This window comes from Anoplophora glabripennis, unplaced genomic scaffold (assembly GCF_000390285.2).
Source record: "Anoplophora glabripennis isolate ALB-LARVAE unplaced genomic scaffold, Agla_2.0 scaffold120, whole genome shotgun sequence".
In the NCBI taxonomy this organism is placed as follows: Eukaryota; Metazoa; Arthropoda; class Insecta; order Coleoptera; family Cerambycidae; genus Anoplophora; species Anoplophora glabripennis.
This window is the reverse complement of record NW_019416214.1, coordinates 525307-550983: the sequence shown is the minus strand read 5'-3', so window position 1 is coordinate 550983 and position 25677 is coordinate 525307. Positions and strand designations below refer to the sequence as shown.

The window sequence follows — 25677 nt, the reverse complement described above, 5'->3', positions numbered from 1 at the left end:
AAATTGTTTGAATTCGCTATCCTCGAGACACTCCTTTACATGTTCCAATAAACGTGCCAATTGTTAAGTAAATTTAAGAGTAACAACTTTTGGATCAAAAATCAGAAATGAAAAAGCAAATTACCAATGATGATAGACATAACTTGCGCGTGCTTAAAGTACAGACTTGCCCAAATGAACATGTAATAGAAAGTTCCTACACATACAGGGTAGCCCATCGAAAACGTACCGCAAGGCATTACAGGGTAGTAAAGAACTTTTCGGCAAAATCCAAACCCAGGTCAAATTTTTTTCTGAGGGGGACAACTTTTGGCTCAAAAAGCATACCAAAATCTTCAACCCCCTAAGTGGGGGTGCNACACGTCAACATAAAATCTTATTAGCACTGTCCACTGTCACTTTGCCAGTCCTGAGATTCCCCCCGTCATTTGCAGTAAAAGGTCGAAATATACTGCCACACATATTCCTTGCGAAATCTGTTAGCCTAACAAGTATTTACGACAAATATACGATTTGTTTCTCTACTGCTCGGCAGTGTTATACTTTAGTTTTCCCTTCAACTGCCATCAAGGGAAATAGGTTTTTATTAAAAGAAATGAATACGGGGAAGGAAGGCAAACATTTTGTTTTCTATCCCTCCATGTTTATAAAAGTTCCGTCAGTTTAGAGGGAAATATTTTCTTCTAAATGGTTCGAACAGAAGCAAATCGGAAAACAATGTTAATAATAATAGTAGTAACGTAAAAAATTGTTTTTGGCTGTAACAAAGCTTTATTCCAGTTTAGTAATAAACGTTGCCATCATGAAAAATCTACTTATTTCCCTCTACTTATTCTTTTGCTCAAGGTAAAAATCTCAATTCTTTAACATTTACAGTAGTAACTATGGATATATTTTTATTTAAGCATTTATACATACTCAGATTTTGTCAATTCTGTTATAGTTTTTCTTGTCGCATTTCTGTGTCGACAATTTTATTTTATATATTTCTAATAATCTTTAGATATCTATTAGGAACATTTCCTCTTCCAGTTTTCCCACTTATCATTCAGTTGAGTGTTTCCTTTTTTTAGTGATATCATTTTAATATTGCATTCTTTTTCTGTCCATTTGGTTATTCACTTCCTTCATAATCTTACTTCATCCTAACCAAAGCTTAATTCTTAAATTAAAAGATTTAAATAACTGAGAATAGATTTGTAAAACTTTTTATCTTACATGTTTCTTTACTTTAAAAGTTCTGAAATTGAAATGAGACGTACTTTAGGTTTCAGTTTTTATTCGAATGATATAAAAGTTTTTAAATAAGTTGGATTCCGCATAATTTTTACTTTCTTGAAAGTTTAAAGTGAAAAGTCGTTCTCTCAGTGCTCTCCTTATATGATAATTGTAGCATTTCATTGTACTTGCTTCCCATATCTAAATTATGTCTTAAAAATAAGTGTTTTGCTTGTCCAAATTTAAGATTTGTTTTTCTTCGACTCGATTTTGCATACGAAATGTCATACAGTGCATTCATTATCTGTTCAGAAGATATTAAGAGATACAACTTCAATACCCAGTATCTCAAAAACGATAACTACAAGAACCTACGTTTATATATGCAAGTATTCTTAGATTTGGACGAGGAAGACCTTCATTTTTCGCTGGTTGTACTAATTCACCGTGCTTGCATGTAGTCATATCAATATCGTAAGGCGTGTTGCAGTGTTGGGCTACAACGTCAAAAGTCTTGGATACCATGCCTACATAAAATAGCTCCATTAAACTTTACTGCTTTTCTTATTTCTGCGGAAAACTGTACTTATTTAGAAGAAGAAAATCCGAACTAAACAGTGACACGTTGTGGATGCATTTGTTTCTCAACACACTCATGGATTTTTTTGAACCCCAAATGCAACAATTTTGTCTATTCACCAAGCCATCAAGATGAGATTGAGTCTCATCACTGAAGAAGATTTTGTTCGAAAAATCAAAATTTCGAGGCATCCGTTACTATTGGATAATACACATTATGTATAATTGTTTGAGTTTTATGCACAAATGAATATGATTTTATGAATAAAGTATTTTGAAAATATGTCTATATATAGCAATTCCGTCCAGTGTAGCGTACTAGAATTTTATCATTTTGAGCAGGAAGTAGTGGAATAATATGCAACAAAGTAAGAGCTCCCCACTTCTATTTTTCTTTGTAAAAGGATCCTTGGTGGATTTATCTGGACCGCACCTTATTAAAATTTTATGTAGCAAAAGATAAACCTGTGATAAGATTACAAATAACCCTCCCTCGCTAAAATATTTCCACGTTCCCGTGTAGCCACTGGACAGCCATATATTATTTCGCTGGCGGGGATTTTTAAAAATGCATACCATTAAACCAATTAGTAAAGTACCCTGGAATCTCCTGCAAGAAATCATGAATACTTAACGTTTACACCAAAGTTTACTACTCCGGATTAGCGAATGAAGCAGTAATTCACACTACAAACTGTGGTTTGCTTAATCCAAACAATAGTGGATAAATTATGTAGCACGCCAGAGACCCGGTGAAAACAATCCAGCTAATAAACCTTATGAAGACGTTGCGTAATGCGAAATTTATTCAGATTTTTAATTATGTTTATTTCAACTTCAAAATTAATCCTCGCTAGACTATGTAAAATATTTGTGCCCTTTAGGAAAGTTCGACCCAAGAAATTGTTTGAATTCGCTATCCTCGAGACACTCCTTTACATGTTCCAATAAACGTGCCAATTGTTAAGTAAATTTAAGAGTAACAACTTTTGGATCAAAAATCAGTAATGAAAAAGCAAATTACCAATGATGATAGACATAACTTGCGCGTGCTTAAAGTACAGACTTGCCCAAATGAACATGTAATAGAAAGTTCCTACACATACAGGGTAGCCCATCGAAAACGTACCGCAAGGCATTACAGGGTAGTAAAGAACTTTTCGGTAAAATCCAAACCCAGGTCAAATTTTTTTCTGAGGGGGACAACTTTTGGCTCAAAAAGCATACCAAAATCTTCAACCCCCTAAGTGGGGGTGCTATCCCCTAAATTTTTTCAAATGGGAATGGGGGTCAAGTGGGGGGTCATTAGAAAGGGCTTTTAATTCTCTATACATCGATTCTTACTTTTTGAAAATCGATTCATTATTTTAGAAAATATGCAGCTTTGAAAATACGAACAATATTTTTGACGAGAAATGCGAAAATCGATTTAATTTTACTTCAAAACTTACGGTATTAGTCAAGTAAATGCTGAAAATGTTGTCCGCCAACTTGCATACAATGATACAGGTTGTCTTCAAACCGTTGTCGAACATTCTGGAGCACTTGCGGTGTTACTTCGCGACATACATTAATGATTCGTCCTCGCAGATCTTCCAAGGTATCAGGTGGAGTGCTGTAAACTTTGCTTTTAATGTGCCCCCAGAGAAAGAAATCTAAAGGATTTAAGTCGGGTGACCGAGGGGGCCACTCAATTGCACCTCTTCGTCCTATCCAGCGTCCTGGAAACGTCTCATTTAGGTAATTGCGCACATTGAGCGAGTAATGTGGAGGAGCTCCGTCTTGCTGGAAAATCAGTTCGTGTTCATTGTAAGCAGGGTCGTCCTCTATGATATTTGTTAGAGCTGGGTCGATGACATTTTGTAGTAAATCCAAGTACATATCGCCTGTCAAATTTCCAGGAAGGAAAAAAGGACCTACAATGGAATTTCCAAAAATACCTGCCCATACATTCAACTTCTGGGGGTGTTGGGAGTGTGTCTCATGGAAAATCCTTGGATTGGTATCAGCCCAGTAACGACAATTATGGCGATTCACTAAACCATTCAAGAAGAACGTACACTCGTCCGAAAAACACACATTAAAGAGGAAATTATCGTTTATCGCTCGTTCAGTCATTATTTCGCAAAATTGCAAACGACGATCAAAATCGTCTTCATTTAGCTCTTGCACTAGCCGAATCTTATAAGGATGGAATTTGTATTTTTTTAATATTCGTTGGACACTTGTACGACTCACTCCTGTCGCAGTAGCCAATTGCATTGTACTCAGCGTACTATCCATTGCCACTTGCCCCAATACCGCTATTTCCGTAGGTTCATTTAGTACCGGATTTTCAACCTGCCTCTTTTTGTTATGAACGGAGCCAGTTTCGCGAAATTTGGCCACCAATTCGCGAACAATTTTTCCAGACGCATGTTTCTCAGGATGCCGTTGGTTGAACAGTTCGGCGACCCGATTTCCGCATTCATTGTTTTTGAAAAAAAGCTCAATAATTTCTACTCTTTCTGGAATTGAGTACACCATAATTAATCAATTTAAAAGACTCGGCAGTATTGGTACTCTTCAACTACAAGTCACAAGACAGTTATCTAGCAACTTCTTGTGGCCTATCTAAATACGAAACAAAAAGCGGACAATTTTTTGCTCACCAAAATCAGGCTAAAGAATTCGCAAATCAGAAAAAAAAAAACAGCGAATTCTTTTGAAGGAATTTACCAAGCTAATACCGTAAGTTTTGAAGTAAAATTAAATCGATTTTCGCATTTCTCGTCAAAAATATTGTTCGTATTTTCAAAGCTGCATATTTTCTAAAATAATGGATCGATTTTCAAAAAGTAAGAATCGATGTATAGAGAATTAAAAGCCCTTTCTAATGACCCCCCACTTGACCCCCATTCCCATTTAAAAAAATTTGGGGGATGGCACCCCCACTTAGGGGGTTGAAGATTTTGCTATGCTTTTTGCGCCAAAAGTTGTCCCCCTCAGAAGCAAACTTTACCTGTTTTTGGATTTTGCCGAAAAGTTCATTACTACCCTGTAATGCCTTGCGGTACGTTTTCGATGGGCTACCCTGTACATAAATTAGGTAAGTATTATAAATTTTTACTTTTAACAGAAAAATTTTTTAAGGACGCCTATAAAACTCATTAAATTTTATTACTAGGCGTTTTACATGTTCAATTGACTTCGGAAAGACTATACATGTAATGCTAACCCACAAATAGATGTATAAATTTAAGTGAAGTACAAACAATATATTTCACTGAAAACCAGTTTTAAAATTTTATGAGTACTTTCAATGAATATTATATACCACTAATATATTATCTGTCTACTCGATTTACTTTATTGTATAACAACTGGTCAGCGATGTGCATGATTCATGACCTACTAATAAAGCGGTACATCCATTTTGACAGAGTTTAGTAGTAAACAGTTATGAACTACTCGGTTTAATTTGCTTATGTTGACCATTTGGCATGTAACATGCTTGTTACGAATTGTTAGTTATCTCGAAGTCTAGCGTACGTCTGTTGCTGCACGTACAAGAATTGTGAAATAAAATACAAAATTAAACAAATATATGTACATTATGTTCTAAATCATGAGGGTGTCTTCGTGCTAATGATTAACGTATTCTTTCTGCAAAAGCCCCAGGAAGCAAGTTGTGTTTACTATATCCATCTGTATCAATTCAAACCTACAAAACTAAATATTTTAATTTCCCTGGATCTAGTACAAATGTAGAACTACACTATTATTATTTTTTTATGTTAAATTAAGTCCAAAGAACGACGGTACTGGCAAGTGGCAATAGCTTCAATTTCATCAATCTTTTCTTGCTTAGGTTGAACCCTATCTATCCTTTTGTAATTGTAAACAGTTATATGTATAAAGTAGCAAATTTTTTCTCTATAAGATATTTTCTATTCGGACAACCTGTGTACATTGTTTACAGACACCGGCCACTGTATATCTATTAAATAGTGAAAACTAATAATTCTTATCAATCAGTTTATACTGAGTGGTAGTAAACCTAAATTCAACGTTCGCGGAATCTGATTATTTTTACATTCTGCTTAAAGTTAAACAAACAAAACGGTCCTTTTCATAATAATTAAAAACGGACGTTTCAATGATTTTTTATTTTTAAGTTCCGTAATAATTCTAAACAAAATAATTGTATGTGTAAAGGTCGAACTAAGAAAAACATATAAGAATACCAAGTAACCTTTGTTTATTTGACTTTTCCTTTACATCCAAAAAAATAAATAATTCTAAAATAAAACAGGATGCTGATTCGTTTTTTCTACTGTGGATTCTCTTTGTTTTGGAAAGTGTGTTTCAATGGAAAATGTATTCATAGCCAGCCTATGGAGTAATAAAAAACTTTATATGTTTTGATAAAATTACACTTACCTGCTCATGATCATTGATTAAAATTTATAATTTTCAAAATTCAAAACTGCCGTGTGTGCTTTAAGAAAGATGCTAACGACGTATAAGTTGTTCAGACTTGTCGAAGAATCACAAATTCTAGAAGTACAGGAAGTTATGAATATATTGTCTTTTGTTTTCAAAACACAAGGGTTCGTTTTTTAAATTGTATTTTGCGGATTTCTCTTAAAATGTGTGACATAAACCTATACTTTTTAAAGACATTACTGATATTCCTCATTAAAAAAATTGTTAGAAATTGAACCTCATTTCACTATAAAATTGATCTTTTGTTTCATTGGCCCTGTGCCAAAGTAATTATTAGTAAAAGCAATATAGAAAATCAAGTTTACTCCTAGTGGATATTACAGGCAATAGTTTTCAACATGTTCAAAATACTTACACTTTCTGTTATACATTTTTTTTAAATAAACTCGATAGTTCAATCAATTCACCTAAGTTGGTACTTGTGCTTACATTGTAATTACAGGACATATATGGCAATAAACCAATTTTTTATGAGCAACACCAAATACATATCAATGACAAAATGTCTATTTTTTTTAATTCGTTCTATTATTACTATGATATAACAAGTTGCACTTATGGTAAAAAAAGTTATGAAACTTGTGTGACTTTAAAATCGTATAAAATTTTCATATTTTCATTTCCATTTCTTAGAAACTGAATAGCTCAGCATTTAAAAAATCTTACAAATAATGTGTTCTTGTTCTAACTTCACAATATCAAACGCTTGAAAATAAAAACGTACTTAATGCTTTGTTGGCAACCCTTAAAACCAATAAAAATTTATTGAAAAATTCGCAATATAAGCGAAGCAAAACTTGAAAATTTTGTTCTATGCATTTGTCTGCATAATTAATTATTTTATTATTATTATTTCACTTATAAGTTGTAGAATTTAGAAACAATTATAGGTTAAGTTATTGTATAGTAATAATTAGATAGGTACTATTATCGACTTGGAACAAGAAGATCCCCTAACATGAAAATTAATGTTTATTTTTTTTTTTTGAAGTCAATAACAAACATTTTAGCCGTTCGGGGCTTCAGCCTTTCAAAACTTTAAAGATTTTTTGTCGTGATGTAGTTTACTACTAACAATAAGTGTATCAGATCTAGAAAAATATGTTAAATAGGAAAATGTTATCGCAAACTATTAATTTAAAAAAAAATGAGGTTATGAAACTGTTAATATTGACTTCTCGGAACAGTGTCATAGAAACTAATATCATTATTTTTACGAATATCTGAGAAATTTAGAGATATTTTCCTAAATACGTTTTTAACATTTTTATGTCTCTAAATTCCAATTCAGCTAATAAATAATAAATCTGAAACCAAAACAGCTAATAAATAATACATCTGAATATTGCTTATTAAACTGAGTCGGACCAACCGGCTGGTGGGAAGAACATACGTCTGCATTCCGAACAGATACGAGTTTTATCTGCACGTGCAGATGCGGAGAGTCGGATGCTTTTGTAGCGATCTGGCAATCAGAACTCCTGGGCGGAAGACATGCACGTACATCGAGACGTACATTATTTGCCTTTTCGATGTCACTATCAGACGCTATAGAATGCACAAAACACTGTATACAATGAAACCAAGCTTCGTCTAATACAAGAATAGATAGCTTTGCTATTTATATGGGCACGTCAATGAAGATATTTCATTTATTAAATATGGAAAACGTGGTGCTACGTACTGTTACGATTCTCTCACGTCTCACAGTACAAATTGTGTTTTTTTTTGACAGATATTCAAACAAAAAATATTAACTTACGGAAAAGCTGTATTTAATGATATGCTGATTTTTTAATTGTTACAAGAGATCATGCGTTATCTATTACTTTCCTTCTTTCAAGTAGATGTTGTCTTGTGTTCAAAGAAGGAACATCTGAAATGAACTTTAATTATACAATTGATATTTCCAGAAATGTTTATTCTTAGAACATAACTTTTTTCATGTAGCAAATGTACAGACGTAGAACTGCAAGAATTTTCTATTCCATCACTGAGTATGTTCTTCAATACTTACCTTTCTCGCTACTATTTCTACTGTATATGTAAGCTTCGGCTACTGAAGATGGCTTCTATCCCACTATATGCTGGACTGCTATCAGATCCGCATCAGAATTTGCCAGTAATATGGCTACAAAGCGGCAGAAACAGGCCAGTATATATTTCTGTAACGACAATATTCTTAAAAATATTACACTATATTTATTTCTGATGCATATAGAATGCTATATTTTTTCTATCGACAGTTTATAAAGAACTTTTGGAAAGCTATTTTTTTAGGACAAAAATTGACAATATCTAAAACATTTACTTCCCATTTTTTTAACTGTAATGCAATTACTTAGTTTTTGTGTCATTATGAGACGATTACGAGGGATTGTCAATCATCAACATTAAAAGTTTCTAACTTATAATTTATTGAACCGGCACGCCTCGAACAAACTCGTTATTGCAATAACCTGTAATCTAAAATCTAAATTACTAAAATTATAGAAGAAAATATTTATAATAAACTTCATAAACCTTCATAAACAGAAAGTCGCCGTCAAAATCATCTTAAAAATCTCAGAACATCATCGTGTTTCAAATCGATTTCTTCAGTTTGTAACCATCAATTAATTTCTTTAGCAATATAATCAATGTCTAAAAATATTACAAAGCGTTACTTGATGTAGTGGATTCATCAGATGTATTACTTACTTTGAAATGTCACAATCTTCATTTACCAGCAATTTTGAATTTACTGTCGAGTGATAGGACCTTAATATTATTAATTTACTCACTTTGATCACCAAAAATATGTGAGAAGTAGTTTCTCATTTACACCGTTGATATTCTTGTTGCTTTTCCACTTCCGAAAGCACGAATATTCTGTTTCATAAATCAGCCGCGTTTTTGAGGCAATAACTGGATCTTTTTCAACTTCTGAAGGAAATTTTTCTTCCTCAAATTCGTTTTCGCAGATTTCCCCTTCGTCGCTCGTGAACTAAAACTTTTCAGGCTTCGATAAATTATATTTTTATCATCTAATACGACAAATAACTATTATATTTAGTTTGTAGCTATAAAAATAAATATATAATTTGTATTTGGTTAAATAAGATTTGTCTAGAAACGAAAAAGAATACTAAATTCAATTTACATTAGATCGATACGGGAAGATGACTGGGCAACACATGCAAAAGTCATGTGTATTTTGCTTATTTCTTGAATTAGTTGCGCTTAAAAAATATATATATCTGGCACGTTTTTGCCATGATTGTGATAAACAAAAAAATTTAATGATTTCTACTTCACTATGTATATGTTCCACAATATACAATTTAATATTGTGGTGTACGTATAAATTGATGATGAAACTTGCATCTCTTTCTCGTCATTCCCAAAAATGTTTGTGAATAATTTTTATATTTATATATTTATTTATTTACTTATTTCAGATGTAAATATGGTCGCTGAACCCAAACCACACCAGACTGGCAGAAAAAGACAAAATATGACAAAAACTGGAAATGACTGGTAAGTGTCTTAAATAATTTAGAAGAATAGTATACATTGCATAATTTGAATTCAAAATTTTCTCATCAAAAGGCAAAATAATATTAAGTGTTATGTAGGCTGTAAGTTGATTTAGATTTATGAAACAGAATAGTGATCTAATTAAGTCATTGTAAAGAAGATTAATTTTTTTCTGTTTATTTGGATATTTTGTAACTTAAAAAATTATTTAAGGAGGTATATCGGGTTTACTCAAATGCACAGATGTACTTGAAATTTATATAGCGTATTACCCAGTGCTCCCTCTATACGTCATATTTTTTTAAAATTATTTTTGATTGTAGATTTTGAGATATTGTTGTTGAAAGTTGTTCATTTTAACATAGGATTATATGGCGAAGATGGACGCGGCTCTTTTTTGCCCATAACTGAGAAAAAATGTAGAAATTGTGAAACAAAACTTTTCCATAGATAGTACACAGTATTATCTTATTTTTGATGTAAAACTAATGTAAGTTTTGAACATAGTACAGCTGCATTAATTAGAAAGAGAAACCAATAATTGCATTTCTGTCTGACTTGAGGATTAATGTGGCAACGTCGCAATCAGCTGACAGCAAGGAGGGAATACATTTGAAAGACTTGATATAAACGATATTGATTTCAAACATATACATTTTCCCTGAATCCCATGTACATTGTTATCAACAATAAATTATCCACAACAGATGATTTTTTGTAATGTTTTTAAAAAACTAGATTAATTAAAAAAGACTAGGAAGCTGTGATATATTTATTGGAATAAAAAATAAAGTTGATAAATCCTTTTAATATATTTAATGGTTTATAAAAACATCGTAATCATTACCCAGTAATATTCAGGGTTACATAAAGTTTTCTTTACTTGATTAATATAATTAGTAATACTTGAGATAAAAGCATTTGTACGGAATAACAAAGGAACATAAATATTTCTCAGCAAACTTTATATCTAAAAAAATAATTATAGTTGCAAAACTTTTGTAACATTACTAAAATAGAGATTAAAAACACGAACAGTGAGTAATAATGTAATTTCTATCACAGAACCTTCAAAATTGCATCCAACATTTTCTTTGGCTTGAACGAGACATGGGCGCGACTGTTATTTATACGATATATTTGCTATATATAATTATTATATTGTACATAGTTTACAAACAATACATTTTTAAACGCGTACGCATCTTTACCCAAATTTGACGCACAATATCTCCGATGTCCGAGGTCTGTAGGTTCGCAGTGTGTACAACTGCTAGTCAATTATTAGCGCTGTTTCCACATCTACATAGTCTTTATGCGTTCATTAAATATAATTTAAAACTACTTAAATATTATATTTTTACGTTATGTATGCTATGTGCATATAAGTAGATTTATTTGCTGTATAGATAATGTTTATCGCAAATAATTTCAGTAGAATTTAATTTTTTCAAATTGGCAGCGGGCTTTACTCCCATAAGAAAAGCATAGCCTTAATACTCTTGCGCCAAAAGGATGTCGTCAATTCATTCTTTATTGCGTGTCAAAATACCTAAATAAGCTAAGCCATAAAAAAATAGCCGGTTAAATGTTCAAAATATCTGAATTCTAAAGTTTCTAATTTGTATGTCAGCATCTGCATCACAGATTAACATAATTGTTTACAAATTCAATGAATCATTGCTCTTACTTAGATCTTCGCATATATTTGATTATTTTTCAAAAACTAAAGACGAAGAGACGTCTGACAAGCGAAGATATGCTCATATCAACTTTCGTTCTTGCAATGATCCTAAGGAATTGCCCCCAGATATATTATTAGGTACTCACTTAAATTACGTCCTATATTTACAACAAAATCATGATCTATAAACCTTTCAATACAAACTATGAGAAATGCAATATCTAAATAACCGTTGAGAATACACGGAAAATATAATGCGATAAATGGGGGTCTATCAAGCTATTCGCAAGACGTTGTAAAAATCGAATAAAATATAACCCATTTGGATATTACATTTTACAGTAATATGATGTATGCAGCTTCATATACGATGACTTTCAGCCTCAATGCCGTGAAAGGTATTAAAGGTATTGCATGAAATAGGAGAAGTATTTCCTTTCAAGTACCAGTTTCATTCTTTCTAGTGTTATGTCAGCTAAATAAAATTCGCTCTCCCAGTTCCTTAATAAAAGAAGAGTATCGTGTTTATATCACTACTTTGTGTGCGGGCCGGTGTCTTTCGATATGTGTATTTAGCTTCGGGGAAATATCCGGGATCATTTACAAAGAGCTCGATGATTATGAAAGTTTTCAGCGGCTTAAGGTGTACCAAAGAAAATATATTGCGAAATAGAGATTATTGGTTATATGCTTGCTTACTGCCGACATAAATTTACACTATGAGGGAATAAGGGAAAACATATTGTCTGTTTTTTAGAATATTGTCTGAGAATAAATGGGAAGTACATAACACCCTTACATTTTGTGAGCCCGGCTTAGAACGTCAGGAGAATATTAATTTTTTCAGGTATTATGCCATGTAATTGATACTGTTTTTACCAGACACTTTGACTTCAAATACTTTGTAATGCCATGTAACTGAAGATTTGTACGCTTTAGTAAAGTTAAAAGAGATTGGAAAGTCGAAAATTAATTCTAGTAATCTGTATGGCTAATAACTAAATCTGGCGACAATCAAATAAATAAACGCTAGTAATCTATATTATGCTAGCAATTGTAGTAGCAGAATAAGCTAAACCTGTGGTCAATCCGTGTGCCACTCTATGCTCACAATACACAATGCTACTGACTGCCATAAAAACAGGTGCCATATACTCGTCCAAACAAAGTGTCAAACTCACTCACACTAGCGCAAACGACAATGAAATGCAAGACCAACGTCTCTCAGCAAGAAAACTTAATTTTTCAACACCAGGGCGACAGAGCAGGGCAGGCCTTAGGGTGCCGCTAGATACGTATCGAATTAATTGATCGATGCGAAGCTTCAAGTCAAAAACAGACATGTACCTGTTATTGTATAATGATGCGGATAGTGCGATTGCTAAAATATGAAGTAGGTGATGTTTCACCACCATTAGTAAAAGAACTATCAGAGGTAGATAAATTGAAGCGAAAATTAGTCACAATTTTTTTATCTCTTCAGAAAATATTGTAGGTCTGGAAAGAGTTAATATCAAATTGAAATAAGGGGAATTTAATAAGGTTTTTTTTATCTGAAACAAAAGTTATATGTTTTTTCACTAATTTTTACATAGGTGATGGTTATTAAAATTAAATATTTATCAACACTATCATTAATGTTTCGAAAAACTTTTATTATTATTGTGGCTACTTGATCATTTATTGAAGAAAGTGATACAGAGAGGAAAAAGTAAATACGAAAATACTAGATGGGATAACAATATGCGAAGGTAATGAGGAAAATATGAGTGTTTGGCATAGACATAGTGAAAATACTTGCATATAGTTTTTTTTTGCTTACGTATGTACTCCAGATTTACTTGTGAATTTAAAAAGAATAAGTTTATAGAAGCGTAAAAGAGAATAACATTAAAATATAAAGCTAATGCATTAAAAACATTGAAGTGTCGTTTCTAGTATTGCGGCTCATATATTAATTAGATGCCATTTATACATTATCAATTACAGATATTATATTATAAACCTAATGACAGAAATTCTAAATTTTCTCCAGTGGATTATGACGATTGTCCCTATCTAGATGTATAATATTAAATTAATGCTGCTCCGCAGTACAATCGATATTGCAATGCCGCTGAATATTACACAGCAATAGAGTAGGTAACGCTTCACACTTTACAGTTAAATGTAAAATCATCTGTCTTTATTTTCAAATTCATAGTAGAAGTCGCAATAAAAAAAATCTTTACCTATATCTTAAATAAGTATTAATATTATTTTTTTTACTTATACAATAAGTTTGAACGAAACATTAGAGCAACTGTTACTTTGTTTTGAATATACCGGGGTATTTTACAAAGTAACAGTGAATTTACAATATTTTGATAAACACACTCACAAAGAAGGAAAATATATTAAGGTTTTGGCACTGTGAGTAGATGATCTCGTAACGACAACTAACAGTTTTGTTCAATGAAGCAGAAGTTGACGTGTAAACTAACTTTGGAACTCTATCAGAAGAAGGAGGAACCGATGAATAGTGCTCCTCGATAAATGCGTATTTGGAAGAAGCTGCGAAGCCAATGGTATTGGGCCGGTGAAGAGGACTTTTTGTTAAAAGCATTTTTTTATGGAAACATACGTTCTTACAATACTCCTATGTAGCTCTAGCTCTATTTCGGATATTACAAAGTTCTCTTTACTTCTTCCAATTTTGTCATCGCATCCTACAAGGACCCCAAAAGGCAGATCATTCTGATTTAATACAAGTTTTAGAACAAAGATGGGTACCATTTGCAAATGAGGGTGACTGGGTAGAAAATAACATATTGGTATACTACTACTAGTACATGTCTCAAAATATTAACTTGGCCTTTTGAACTATTTCAAGTTTTTTTGTTGAATACAGTCTTTTTTGTGCCTATAATAAAGAGTATTATCTATAATCACATGTTTTAAACATTTAGTAGCTAACTATATACAGTTTAGTTAGTAATCAGTAATTTCTTATAACACCTGGCTATTTTCATGATAACGACGTACAATATGTGGGTTGACATGCACATTTTTATATCCGCCTTTCGTCTGTACAAAATAGCTGACGGTTCTGTGACAAATTACTGATGAAGTTCAGGGTGAAGCAGCTTATATCCCGACATATTTAGTTGTTAGGTGGACACGAACTGAATAATATTTGGTGTCCTTGTATATCCTGAATCATAGTAAAATATTTACCGCATTATAACATATTAAATTTTATCCGAATTCTATAAATACTGGCACAGGCATAATTATTAAGGGACTAGAATTCCAGGCTAGGAGCGTCATCCAAATTAGAAATCAAATATTCCATTTCGACCTCCATTTAGGGACATTTTAGCATTCCTGATTCAGGTCTTAACAGGGGGATTTGCTGCCGTGCGGCGTTAGCAGCTCAGTACACCAAAGTATCGCTGAGCCCTCTTTTTTTAAATTCATTCCCAATTTGCATATTCGACTTAGGAGATTTATTAAGGCAATAAATAAACATATTTCCATGAATGATGTAACTTTATTTTTAGCCATTTCCTTAGTAAATTAGGCTGAATTACTGATTAGCATAACAAAAAGATAGAATGGGAGATATAAAGTCCATTTCCGTTGTTTATTGTCGGAGATAAAGAGCAGTAAAGGCGCAAGTAGTATTTTTAATATTGTTTGTCTAAAAAGAGTAACTCTAATTGAATAACCACCACCTGTTTATACAGGGTCTTGAAGAGTGTCCAAGTCCCACGCGACCATGAATATTAGACAATCAAACTTACACTAAAGGCAATTATTTCTTCGAAATTTCCAGCAGTATACCTTTTAAGCAGAAAAGTTGGGGAAAACGATTTTTCCAGCCCAAAGCGAAATACATCGTGGTACAAAAAAGTTTCGGCAGTTTAATTGTGTCCTAATGGTCGCTTGTGGCGCCCTCTAGAAGAAACAGCAATATCGTCAATAAATTCGAATTTCTCGTCTCGAAAACCTCCGAATACAAAATGTCACGAAATTAGCTCGAGGTAGTCGAAAGATATTAAAGAAAAAACAGTTAAATATTTCAGTCAACACTAATTATCGGAAGTTAAGGGCTCTCAAGGAGGTTTAGCGTCATCTTTCGGAGAAATTTAGCAATATTTTTTTGAATGAGTTCACTTAAGATTCGGGGCCATGTGTTGAGCATCTGGTATAAAAAGAAAAATCGATATTTCTAATAACGCGCGAAATGCATTCGAAAGAACACGTCGGAATTCCAAGATATCTAAATAAGTTGTTAATTTGATAATAATTGTAAAAGAAAGTGATAGATCAAATATCTGTTTTTTAGGCGAATTTTCCAAGCTATAGGAATATACATATTAAATGAGATTGACTAATCCGTTCCGTATTGTTATACGGAGTTACTAGAGGAAGGCTAGGGTTACTTGTAAGTTCAGTTAGTCACAGAATTATTTATATACATGTAAGTTCAGTCAATTAGGTAATTATTAACATAGTCTAGTTATACCAAAGCGTCCCGATATTCAGGGAGCCCACCAATAAGTTAAGAACTGAAACGTCTGGGCCCAAGGAACGGGCGTGTCGAAGCGAGGTGTCGAATTCAGGAGAGATCTCTGAAAAAGGGCAGTTTTCCTTGGGTTCCACGTTGAGCAGTCTACTTAGTTTTAGAGTCTCGGGTTAATTGAATAATGGATAAAGTCATTCCGAATTTTGCTATGGATAAATAAATTAATAATGTTGTTCGAGCCCGTTGTGTCGTTATTTTATTTATTTGTTTTGTTTTTATTGTTATTAAAACCCTTCCTGGAAGTTTTGGTGTTTCCTTCTTGTTCTTCCAACTTAAGTGTCACCCTATACAACCAACCACTGGATTACCTTGTACATGAGCGACATACGGTAAGTGTCTGGTATTCATTCTCTGAACGCACAACATTTCTAAGTTCCCACATATTAATTAAAGTGTAATGATAATTATAAACTCCCTTTCGAGAATTAAACTGTAGACTCTTTTACAAGTTAATATCGTTATGATATGGTAGATAGATAAATGAAGAAATAACCCCTCGGGTTACATTTTTCAACTTCAACGCCCTGTATCTCGACACTAAGCGTTTATGAGCAACTTTGTATATGACTTTCCCCCATTAATTTCCATAAAATCTAGTGGTAAAGTTTGGCCCATTCTTTAACGACACTGTGTATATTTTTAGTACAAATTCTGTTCCAAAATAAATAAATACGTTTTAAAAATATTATTCTAAAATAGGCTATAGCTATTTGAAATCTGTATTTATTGGGTTTAAAAACCTCCAGTAAAGTAAATTTAAATTTACCCACATTGACTATCGATATTTGCGCTTAAAATTGCATCACTATCGCAGACGATTCGCTGAATTTGTCATGTGGCTGCGTGATAAGTTCGAGTAAATAAATTATATCTTGCCGCCGTTCTGCAAAAATAAACTGTGGATTGCATTGAATGGTTGTTAGCAAATTATTTTTAAATTTCGTCCAGTTTTATTTCAAATTTAGTGTAGTGCGAAGTAATTTTATATTTGCTTCCACCTTATTATTCTATAGCAAAAAACTAGATGTGTTATTTTTACTGCCAAAAACTGTTGACTTGAAATGAAATTTTCATTTTCAAAACTACGTATGAGAAGTGCAGTAAAATATATCCTAAACTCGATAAATATATACTAATAAATTTCCTAATATAGATAAATTAATAATATAAGGGTTTGTTGGGAAGGGGTTTAGAAAGGTTGGGCCAAAGCTCGATCATAGGCCCCTGGAATCAAAATGGGGTGATTTAGATGTTTAGGCCTTTGTGTGTACCACAAAATTAAATATTTTGATGTCACTTTAAAATCGTTTTAACTATATTTATTTGGTAAACATCTTTAGTGTTGTAGTATAACAATCCTAGGTTCGACAAAAAATAAGTAAACGTAGTTGTGGCCAAAAATATGTGATCGTCATAAGGAATACCTACGTTGTGTGTATCCATTTTTTTATTGACCGGGAGGCGCTGGCTACTAACTTTGTAGAGGGGATGTATTGTTTAATTATATAAAACAAAAGCAGAGTAAATACACCTAACCTTTATTTACATACAATTAAANTAAGATTTCATAGAACAATTAACAACAAAGTACTTAAAGAATATTACCTGCTAACTAATAACACTTTAAACAATTAACTTTTCACTACTTTGACACACTGCCCGCCGATCGTCTTACTGCCGATCTCCACACTGTTCTCACTTCAACTGCCTGTCTTCCACTAACTACGCTTCCTTCCAGAATTTCCTACCTAAGTGCTTGTTTTTTGTACTTCCTTCTACCGACCGTTAATATTACTTTTTCATTGTTATACAACACCTAGGTAACAGGTGACGTCAAGTTGATAAGATAAGTACGGTTTTGCATAGTGTCTTAGAGAGTTCCGTTCTTAAATTTTGAGAAGCCATTTTACTCAAACGAATAGTAAAAAAGTTTATCCTTTATTACAACTGCTCGAAGGATATAAAAATAAAATTTTTGAGGATAATATTTCGTACTGTCGCAAGGAGAAATTTTTTCTAGTTTTCATGCATAGAATAGAATCTACACATGTAGAAATAGAATTCTGTACTTTAGAATGTCTTGCTAAAGTGTCCTACTTAACTTTTCACTAGGCAATTTGTTTATCACAAATAAGTAATTATCTTCATTGTATGTATTCAATTATTTCATGAAATTACTCAAACCGGGAATAATGTGTTTCTTGGCAGACATATATGTGCGAGAAACTGCAGATAGCTTTGTGCACGTGAATAAATACAATTAGAACTCAGCAGAACAATATCTACTCAGAAAGTTTAGAGTTTTCGTATTTAGTTCATCGTAGTTGTTAGAACTAACGTAAAATTATAGATTCCTGTTTCTCATTTACGCCAGCTTCTGCTAATTGTTACTTGGCCCTTTAATCTTATCACAGTTTTTCATTTGCTTTACAAAAAACTTTTACAGGATGTCCTTGGAGAAAATTTGATGGTCAAATGAAAGTAACAAAATCTAATAGAATTGTTCAACGGGAACTATTAGCACGATCTTGCCAACAATTTTGAAATTGTTAGGTTAATGATTTAATTAAAATTTAAGGAAAGACTTTTCTGGAGGCTGATCAGTTACCATTTAAGGTGTCATTCGGAATACTACAGATTTTGCTTAAAACATTTTGTCGAGTTGTTCAGAGAAAAACTGGTTTGGCTTCAAAATAATCTGCAAGGTCATCAAGAAAAATTTTCCAACACGATAAACGCCCGTAAAATTTGGCGCTCTATCGATTGCTTGTATAAGAAATAGGTTATTGCATTTAATATTTTCTAGTTGACCTTGGATTGACCTTGAAACATGAGCAAGGTCAAGACCAAGGTCACCAACATATTGACTGATTTGATATTCTACAACATTTGCCTGAAATATTCTTTGGTAGGACTAAATTGTGAAATGTTTAGGGGGGGGGATTCATCTCTCTTTGGGACACCCTGTATATGTATCTTGCGTGTACCCAAATTTTACATTAACTTGAAGCAAAGATATTCTGAATGAAATAAAAACGACACTCATTCAGATTTGTCCAGCGCATATGAGGAAACCTAGAAATAATCCTGTTTGAGGGATTTCGACAATTAAATTCATTCCTTATTCCCGGATTTGAGTGCAAATCCATATAACGTTGAAATGACACGGTAAATATAACTGGACAGTTTTGCTGAAAATTTCATTCGTTTGCTGAATTATACATATCGCCGATAAAATTTAAGCATTTTTAATTATTCAGATCAGAATGAAGCCATTATTTTGCAGCAATGAAAAGTATATACAGATTTTTATCATATTAGCTTTGAACCTTTTTTATTTGTAGTTAACGTAACATTGTTGAGCTAAATAGAATTTTTATTAAAATTATATCATTAATTGTTAATTTTAATTTAATTTAATTAATTTAGGATTTGTTTCTTAAAATTATTCTTGCAGGAACCAATTGTTGATCATTTTAATAAATATTTATTATTACGACAGTATTTTTCGTGTAATACCTTAATTTAAAAAAAATGCAAATTAAATAAAAATTAAATATTTGTGGACTATTTTGTTTCTAAGGCGAAAACGACTATAATATTCGTGTTTATCTCATCAAGCTACTCCAGATTTTACGCGATTTTTTACAGTAGATTTTTTTTAAATAAAATAGTTATCTCGGCTTCAGAAGGACATAGAAAAACATTATTGTTTTTTAAATTACTGAAAAAGTTCTTCAAAAGTCATTTTTATAAGATAAAAATTGAAATAACTATTTGAAAAAAAAACATGTACAAAATTGTAATTTTTTCAGTCATTTTTTTATCCTTAAAATTAATAAAAACGTCAATATTTTATAACAAGCATGGTAATACAACTCTACGAAGAAAATAAACCGAAAATCGTTACTGTAGAGCCATCCGCTGAGAAAATCTAGCCAATTTTCGAGAGCGCCTTTTTTCAAAAATCGATATATGTATCTCGAAAAATAATGTTTTTAAATTTTTCAAAAGTGCATGTTTTTGGCTTGCCGCGAGCTATGCTTGCAGTAAATAGCAAGTATAGGTACGTAAATGTAAACGACTTATAGGAGAGGAGAAAAGAGAAGAGGTTTTTTCGAGATATCTCTAAAAGTAACAAAACAATGGATACTTACAAAAAATCAGTCGATAGATCTTTTCAAACTTTCTCATTTAAAATTTTTTGATCGGTGCTATATTTTTTGCAACTTTGCGATTTTTTTTAGCCATGTTCGCCATTTTATTTCCTATACGGTCATATTTTTTTCCAGGTAATTATTTCTGTAAGCACTTCTCTATAATGCTTAGACTACTAGTATTAAATAGGTACAGTCTTTCCGATATCAATTGAAGAACCAAGTGATTGACAGCATATACCAGGTTCGGTCGCTGACGCAGCAACTCGGCATTGATATATTTGAAAAACTTGTCCCCATATTTATTTAATCATATCCATATACAGGTCTGGTCGAGCTATACGTGTAGGTGGTAGAAATGCATACGCCTAGTTGAAGAATGCGAGCGCGGGCAAAGGAAAACAAAATCAGCTGCATTGGGCTACTGGGCAATAAATCCCAGCAATTGACAAGTGGTTGATAAATTGCCCAGCAGTGCAGTGCAGCAATGCGGAATTTGGTGTGACTCAGGTAACAAAACGAAATTTACTACCAATATAATAAAATTGTTTGAGGACATAAATAATAATTAAAATATGTTGTTGGCTAAATGAATATAATTATAATAGAAGTTATTATAATTTTTTACCTTTAGCAGAAACTTATTTTAGGGACGCTTATGAAACTCATTAAATTTTATTGCTAGGCGTTTTTATACATGTTCAACTGACTTCGGAAAGACTATACATATATTAACTCAGTAAAAGTTTATAATCGTAAGTAAAAAGAAAAAAAATGTGTGTGGTATCGGCATAGAGAATAAAAAAAAACACGGAATGGGAACGATGCAACGAGAGAAGAGTCTTTTTAAATTCTTAACATAAAAATCTATATTAATAATTCAGTATCTACGATTTCACAATTTGCCATCCTAGTTACCTCGAGTTAAATGTAATTGAAAATTTCCAATTATTATACGTAATCTGATAATAAATTAATGTCGCCCATAAAGGAATAAAATTTCTACTAGGAATTTGCAATACAAGGATCCCGGAAGCGGTCTCATATATTTTAAAGGAAGCTTCCTAAATTATTCATTCCATTATAAAACTCTTAAGCTGGGATTTAATATAAGTCGTACCTTAAACGTGTCTTGCAACCACAGGCTCTGTAATTGGAGGGTCGCCTTATTGGAATACTTCAACGGAATAACGTAAATATTGCATGCTAAGTCAAAAGGTGAAATAATTAGTTTCGAAGTATCAGAAATAAGCAGTGCGAGGGGTATGCATTACGTTCTTCTAACGGATATAAATATTTAGTTCCAATTTAACGGGATTCCGGGAGGAATGAATTATTCACTTTTAAAGTCTTTATAGGTGGCCCGGATTTAATACCGACCTCGTAAAAGGATAACAAAACTTCATTGGCTCCTTCCACTGTAATTTTTATGGACTGTACAATCTGTGCAAATAAGAACTGAATGTAACTGCCGCCAAGCTGGACTGTAAAGTAACGCAAGGATCTAGTAGTCCATAAATTATACCTTTGTGCTTAGCAACTAGTAAAACAACGTAATAGACTTCAGTTGCAAAGTAAAGGGTATCCCAGAAGTAGCCCGGGATTTATACATATTGTAGTAAACAGCGTTTAAGATTGCGAAAATTCATCAAGTACCCAAGGAGAGTATGTAGCTGAGACTGTGCGTAAATTACGTGGAATTTTCGATAGAAGAAACGTTCTGAATAAAAAAAACTGTGAAAAAAATAGTTACCAGATTTAAACAGACAGGTTCAGAATAACTGCTTAGGATACGCGGTGTATATCTCAAAATGCGTTTCTGAGCTATACCTATATACAGTGTGTATCAGCCAAATGAAATAAATGACGTGCTCGGTAACGTCGATTGGTATTTTTAGTTGGTATTTTTTTCAACAAAAACTCTTTATGCAGGATGTGTCATGTAACAGTGATCAATACCAATTTTCTTATTTTAAATGCGACACCCTGTATATTATTCAATTTTTGGATTCTTCAGAAAATTATAGACATATTTCATGTACAATGTCCTATACCTACTATCTAACTGTTTCGGAAATATTAAGTGTTTTCAGATTTATTGCAAAAATTAACATTAAAAAACAGAAAGTTATTTGATTACAGAAATTCGTTACAACACCCTCAAAAACTAATAACGATCCTCTGATTTGACACCATTAAACTTGTTCTTATGGGGATATGTCAAAAGTATTGTGTACAAAATTAAACCCTTCGACTTCGCTGACTTAAGAAGACGAATAGCGCTTGCGATTAGATCGGTCACGCCTGAGATGTTGAGTAACGTTAGAAGAAATTTCTATTTAAGATTAGGATGTTGCCAAGACTTTCGCAGCGAGCATTTCGAACACCCCCTACATTGACATGTTTTTTTTTTATTTTTTACAATATCAATAAATAATAGCTATTTATGATATACGTGTTAAAAGTAAGATTTTATTTTGTGAGTGAAGATGATTAAAAAACGAGCGTAGCGAGTTTTTTAACTTCATGAACGAATTAAAATCACTTTTAACACGTATATCATACACTATTTTTTCTACAAAACNATTAGTTTTTGAGTGTGTTGTAGCCAATTTCTGTAATCAAATAATTTTCTTTTTTTAAAGTTAATTTTTGCAATACATATGAAAACTCCGAAACAGTTGAAGATAGGTAAGGTATTGTACATGAAATTTGCCTAGATTTTTTTTTCTGAAGTTTTTTTTTGAATTTATTCCATTTGGCTGATATACACTGTATATATTTTTCGGAGATACAAAACTACTCCTAAATATTACCCCGTATCTAAGTCTAGGTATATAGTACAAATTTATAATTGATTGTTTGGGTAAAATGTGTCTCAAATTTCGAAACAAATATATAAGTTTGTTGAGTTTCAAAAACTATTTATGTATTTTCGTTCTCAAATCTAGGAAAGACGTCTATTTTTGAAATCTGATGTCTTAAGCCTTGTTTGTTTATCTGCTTCCATAGCATTATTATATTTTAAATATTTGTAGCCAAATTTATGGATGTACACATCTTTCATCCTTAAATAAAATATTCTCGCGGTCTTTTTTAACGATATTGCTTTTTTTTCTATAAAATTTTAGCACAATCCTGTTCAATTATATGACCGATTTCCCAAATGCGTTTATAGAAAACCAATTCAAAGTAACAGATATATAAATTTTTATTGTAGTCGTCACACTGTTATAATGAAAGGGCCACTTAAATATTAGTTTGACAGAAACAAATTTATTTTCTCAGAAGCAGAAATTTTTAATTATTAATTGATATCCTTAAGAAATGTAGGTATTGAAGTTTTTACTAATAATGAAACTAAAACAAATTCAACGAAAAAAATGACCTATTCGATGCAAATGCCAAAAATTCCTGTATTATTGGAAAAATTAAGGAGAATATGTAACTCATGTAACGTTAAACAGTTTTTCAGAAATCTGATGTTTTACGCTATTTTTTTCTCAAAATTATATCTATCTGTTCCAATTTAGTTATTTTAAAAAATGTGCTTTCGGCAGTGCCTTTTTTCTATATTTTTTTACCAATATAGAAAACTTTTTATTTAAAATTACATTTTCTATGTTGGTTACACTTGTCACTCAAATTTAATAACACCATGTACATCGAGTTTAAAATTTTTTGTAATTTATTTTTATTACAAGCACAAAACTCAAATTTGGTCGCAACATAAGTAAATTGGATTTTTTGGATATATTTCTTGGCTAAATATAGGAACATTATTTTTAACTAGAAGAGTATATAGAAATAGATAAAGATTCATAAGCAAGTTTTGCTTCGTTCATTTTTTTACTGCATTAAGTATTTCGCCCTAGTTGCGAAAGGAGCTTTATATCCGTAAGGATTAAACAAAACTTTGAATTAAGCAAGTGAAGCGCTGTTATGTTCTAAAAAAGTTACATTTTGCACAATGTTCTGTACTTGATAATCTTTCTCTTTAGGGATAATTCTAAATTGTGTTAAAGTGTTAACAAACAAACAGAAAGTTTGCAGAAAGCGTCTATTCATTTTGCGTTTTAGAATCTGCCAGAATACAACTAAGTATATCTTGAACAAATAAGTTGGTAGGGAATTGTGCATCAAAAATATGTCCCCGCATTTTTCTTCCTAGTAGATCCTCTAAAAGTTTTATAACTTCGTATCATTTCATTCTATCAAACTACGTGATATTAAACTTAAGAAAAAATCATCTGAGGAAGTTAAGAAAGTATATGAATTTGAATTTGAAGATATATACAGTTAAAACCTATTGAATGAAAGTGTAACATTTCAATTTGCAAATTTATAGAAAGCTAAATTAATTAAAGAAACAAAGAATAACTACTGTAAAACAAGAAGACACCATGTCACTACGCAAATAAAGTAGATACATAGAACAAGACAGACATAGATGAATATTTTTCAATTTAAAGTTGAGGTGCTGAATTCGAAATATAAACCCCTCGCAAATTTTTTATTTATTATTCATCATTAAAGAAATATTTTTTTATGCTGGCAAACTCTTTTAATAGGTACAGGTCTTAGGAAACTTCATTAATTCTCTTTATACTTTTTAAAACATGGAAGTGTGCTCAACATAATTTGACACTAATGCGACAAAGTTGTGCCCACATCCTGTGAAAACTGTTTAACAATTTAGTTGGTACAAGTAAATTGTACCCAACTACCTATTAAACACGTAGAGTTAAATTAGCCGCAAAATTTAATTGACCTGTCACAGCTTAAGTTCAGTAGTATTCTGTCACACACCGAATTAGATTAGGATTAAAAATATAATATTTTTACAGGTAAACTTAAACACATTATTTCTTTTTCGATGAAAGAGCTGTCGGATAACTGTCAGTTGTATGTGCTGTTAACTTACTGCAGTGTCAAATTACTTTTGAATAAATATGCTTTTTGCTTAAAACGATATTACAATTCTAATACTCGTACTTTGTGAACATCAAAAATGTCTTTTTGCGGAATATCATCTTTCTTGTCTAGGAATATGGCAAAACATTATATTGAATATAGTCCAGACGGTATATGTTTCAAAGAGTCCATATTTGGGTGAATCGTATATCCGCGGAGATTTTTGACTTTTTGGCTTTAAAATATTAGATACTAGAAATGAAAATTTTTCTATGAGTATAAAAAAAACGTGGGTTTAACTTTTGGCGGCGCAATATGTTAAAAAAGGAAAAAAATTTTTGTAATTAAATTTTTTGCAAAATATGACTAGTTACAAATCGAATGATTCATGATTATTGTAAAAATCGAAAAAATCGCCAAAAATGGGGTTAAAAAACATTACTTTTTTAGGGAATTTTTTGGGGTCTTTAAACTGGGTATAGGACCTTCATACTTGGCTCAAGAAAAGTTCATGTTATGTAGAATCATCACACCAAATTTCATCAAAA

At 31.9% G+C, this 25677-nt stretch overlaps 1 protein-coding gene across 1 annotated transcript in view; it reads left to right on the top strand.

Moving 5' to 3' along the window:
* Positions 1-25677, top strand: part of LOC108907827 (heterogeneous nuclear ribonucleoprotein C) — a 447713-nt gene that overhangs the window by 221578 nt on the left and 200458 nt on the right. Inside the window, exon 6 of the mRNA XM_018711644.1 lies at positions 9726-9804. Coding sequence (XP_018567160.1) covers positions 9726-9804 — 79 coding nt within the window. The remainder of the gene's footprint in view (positions 1-9725; positions 9805-25677) is intronic.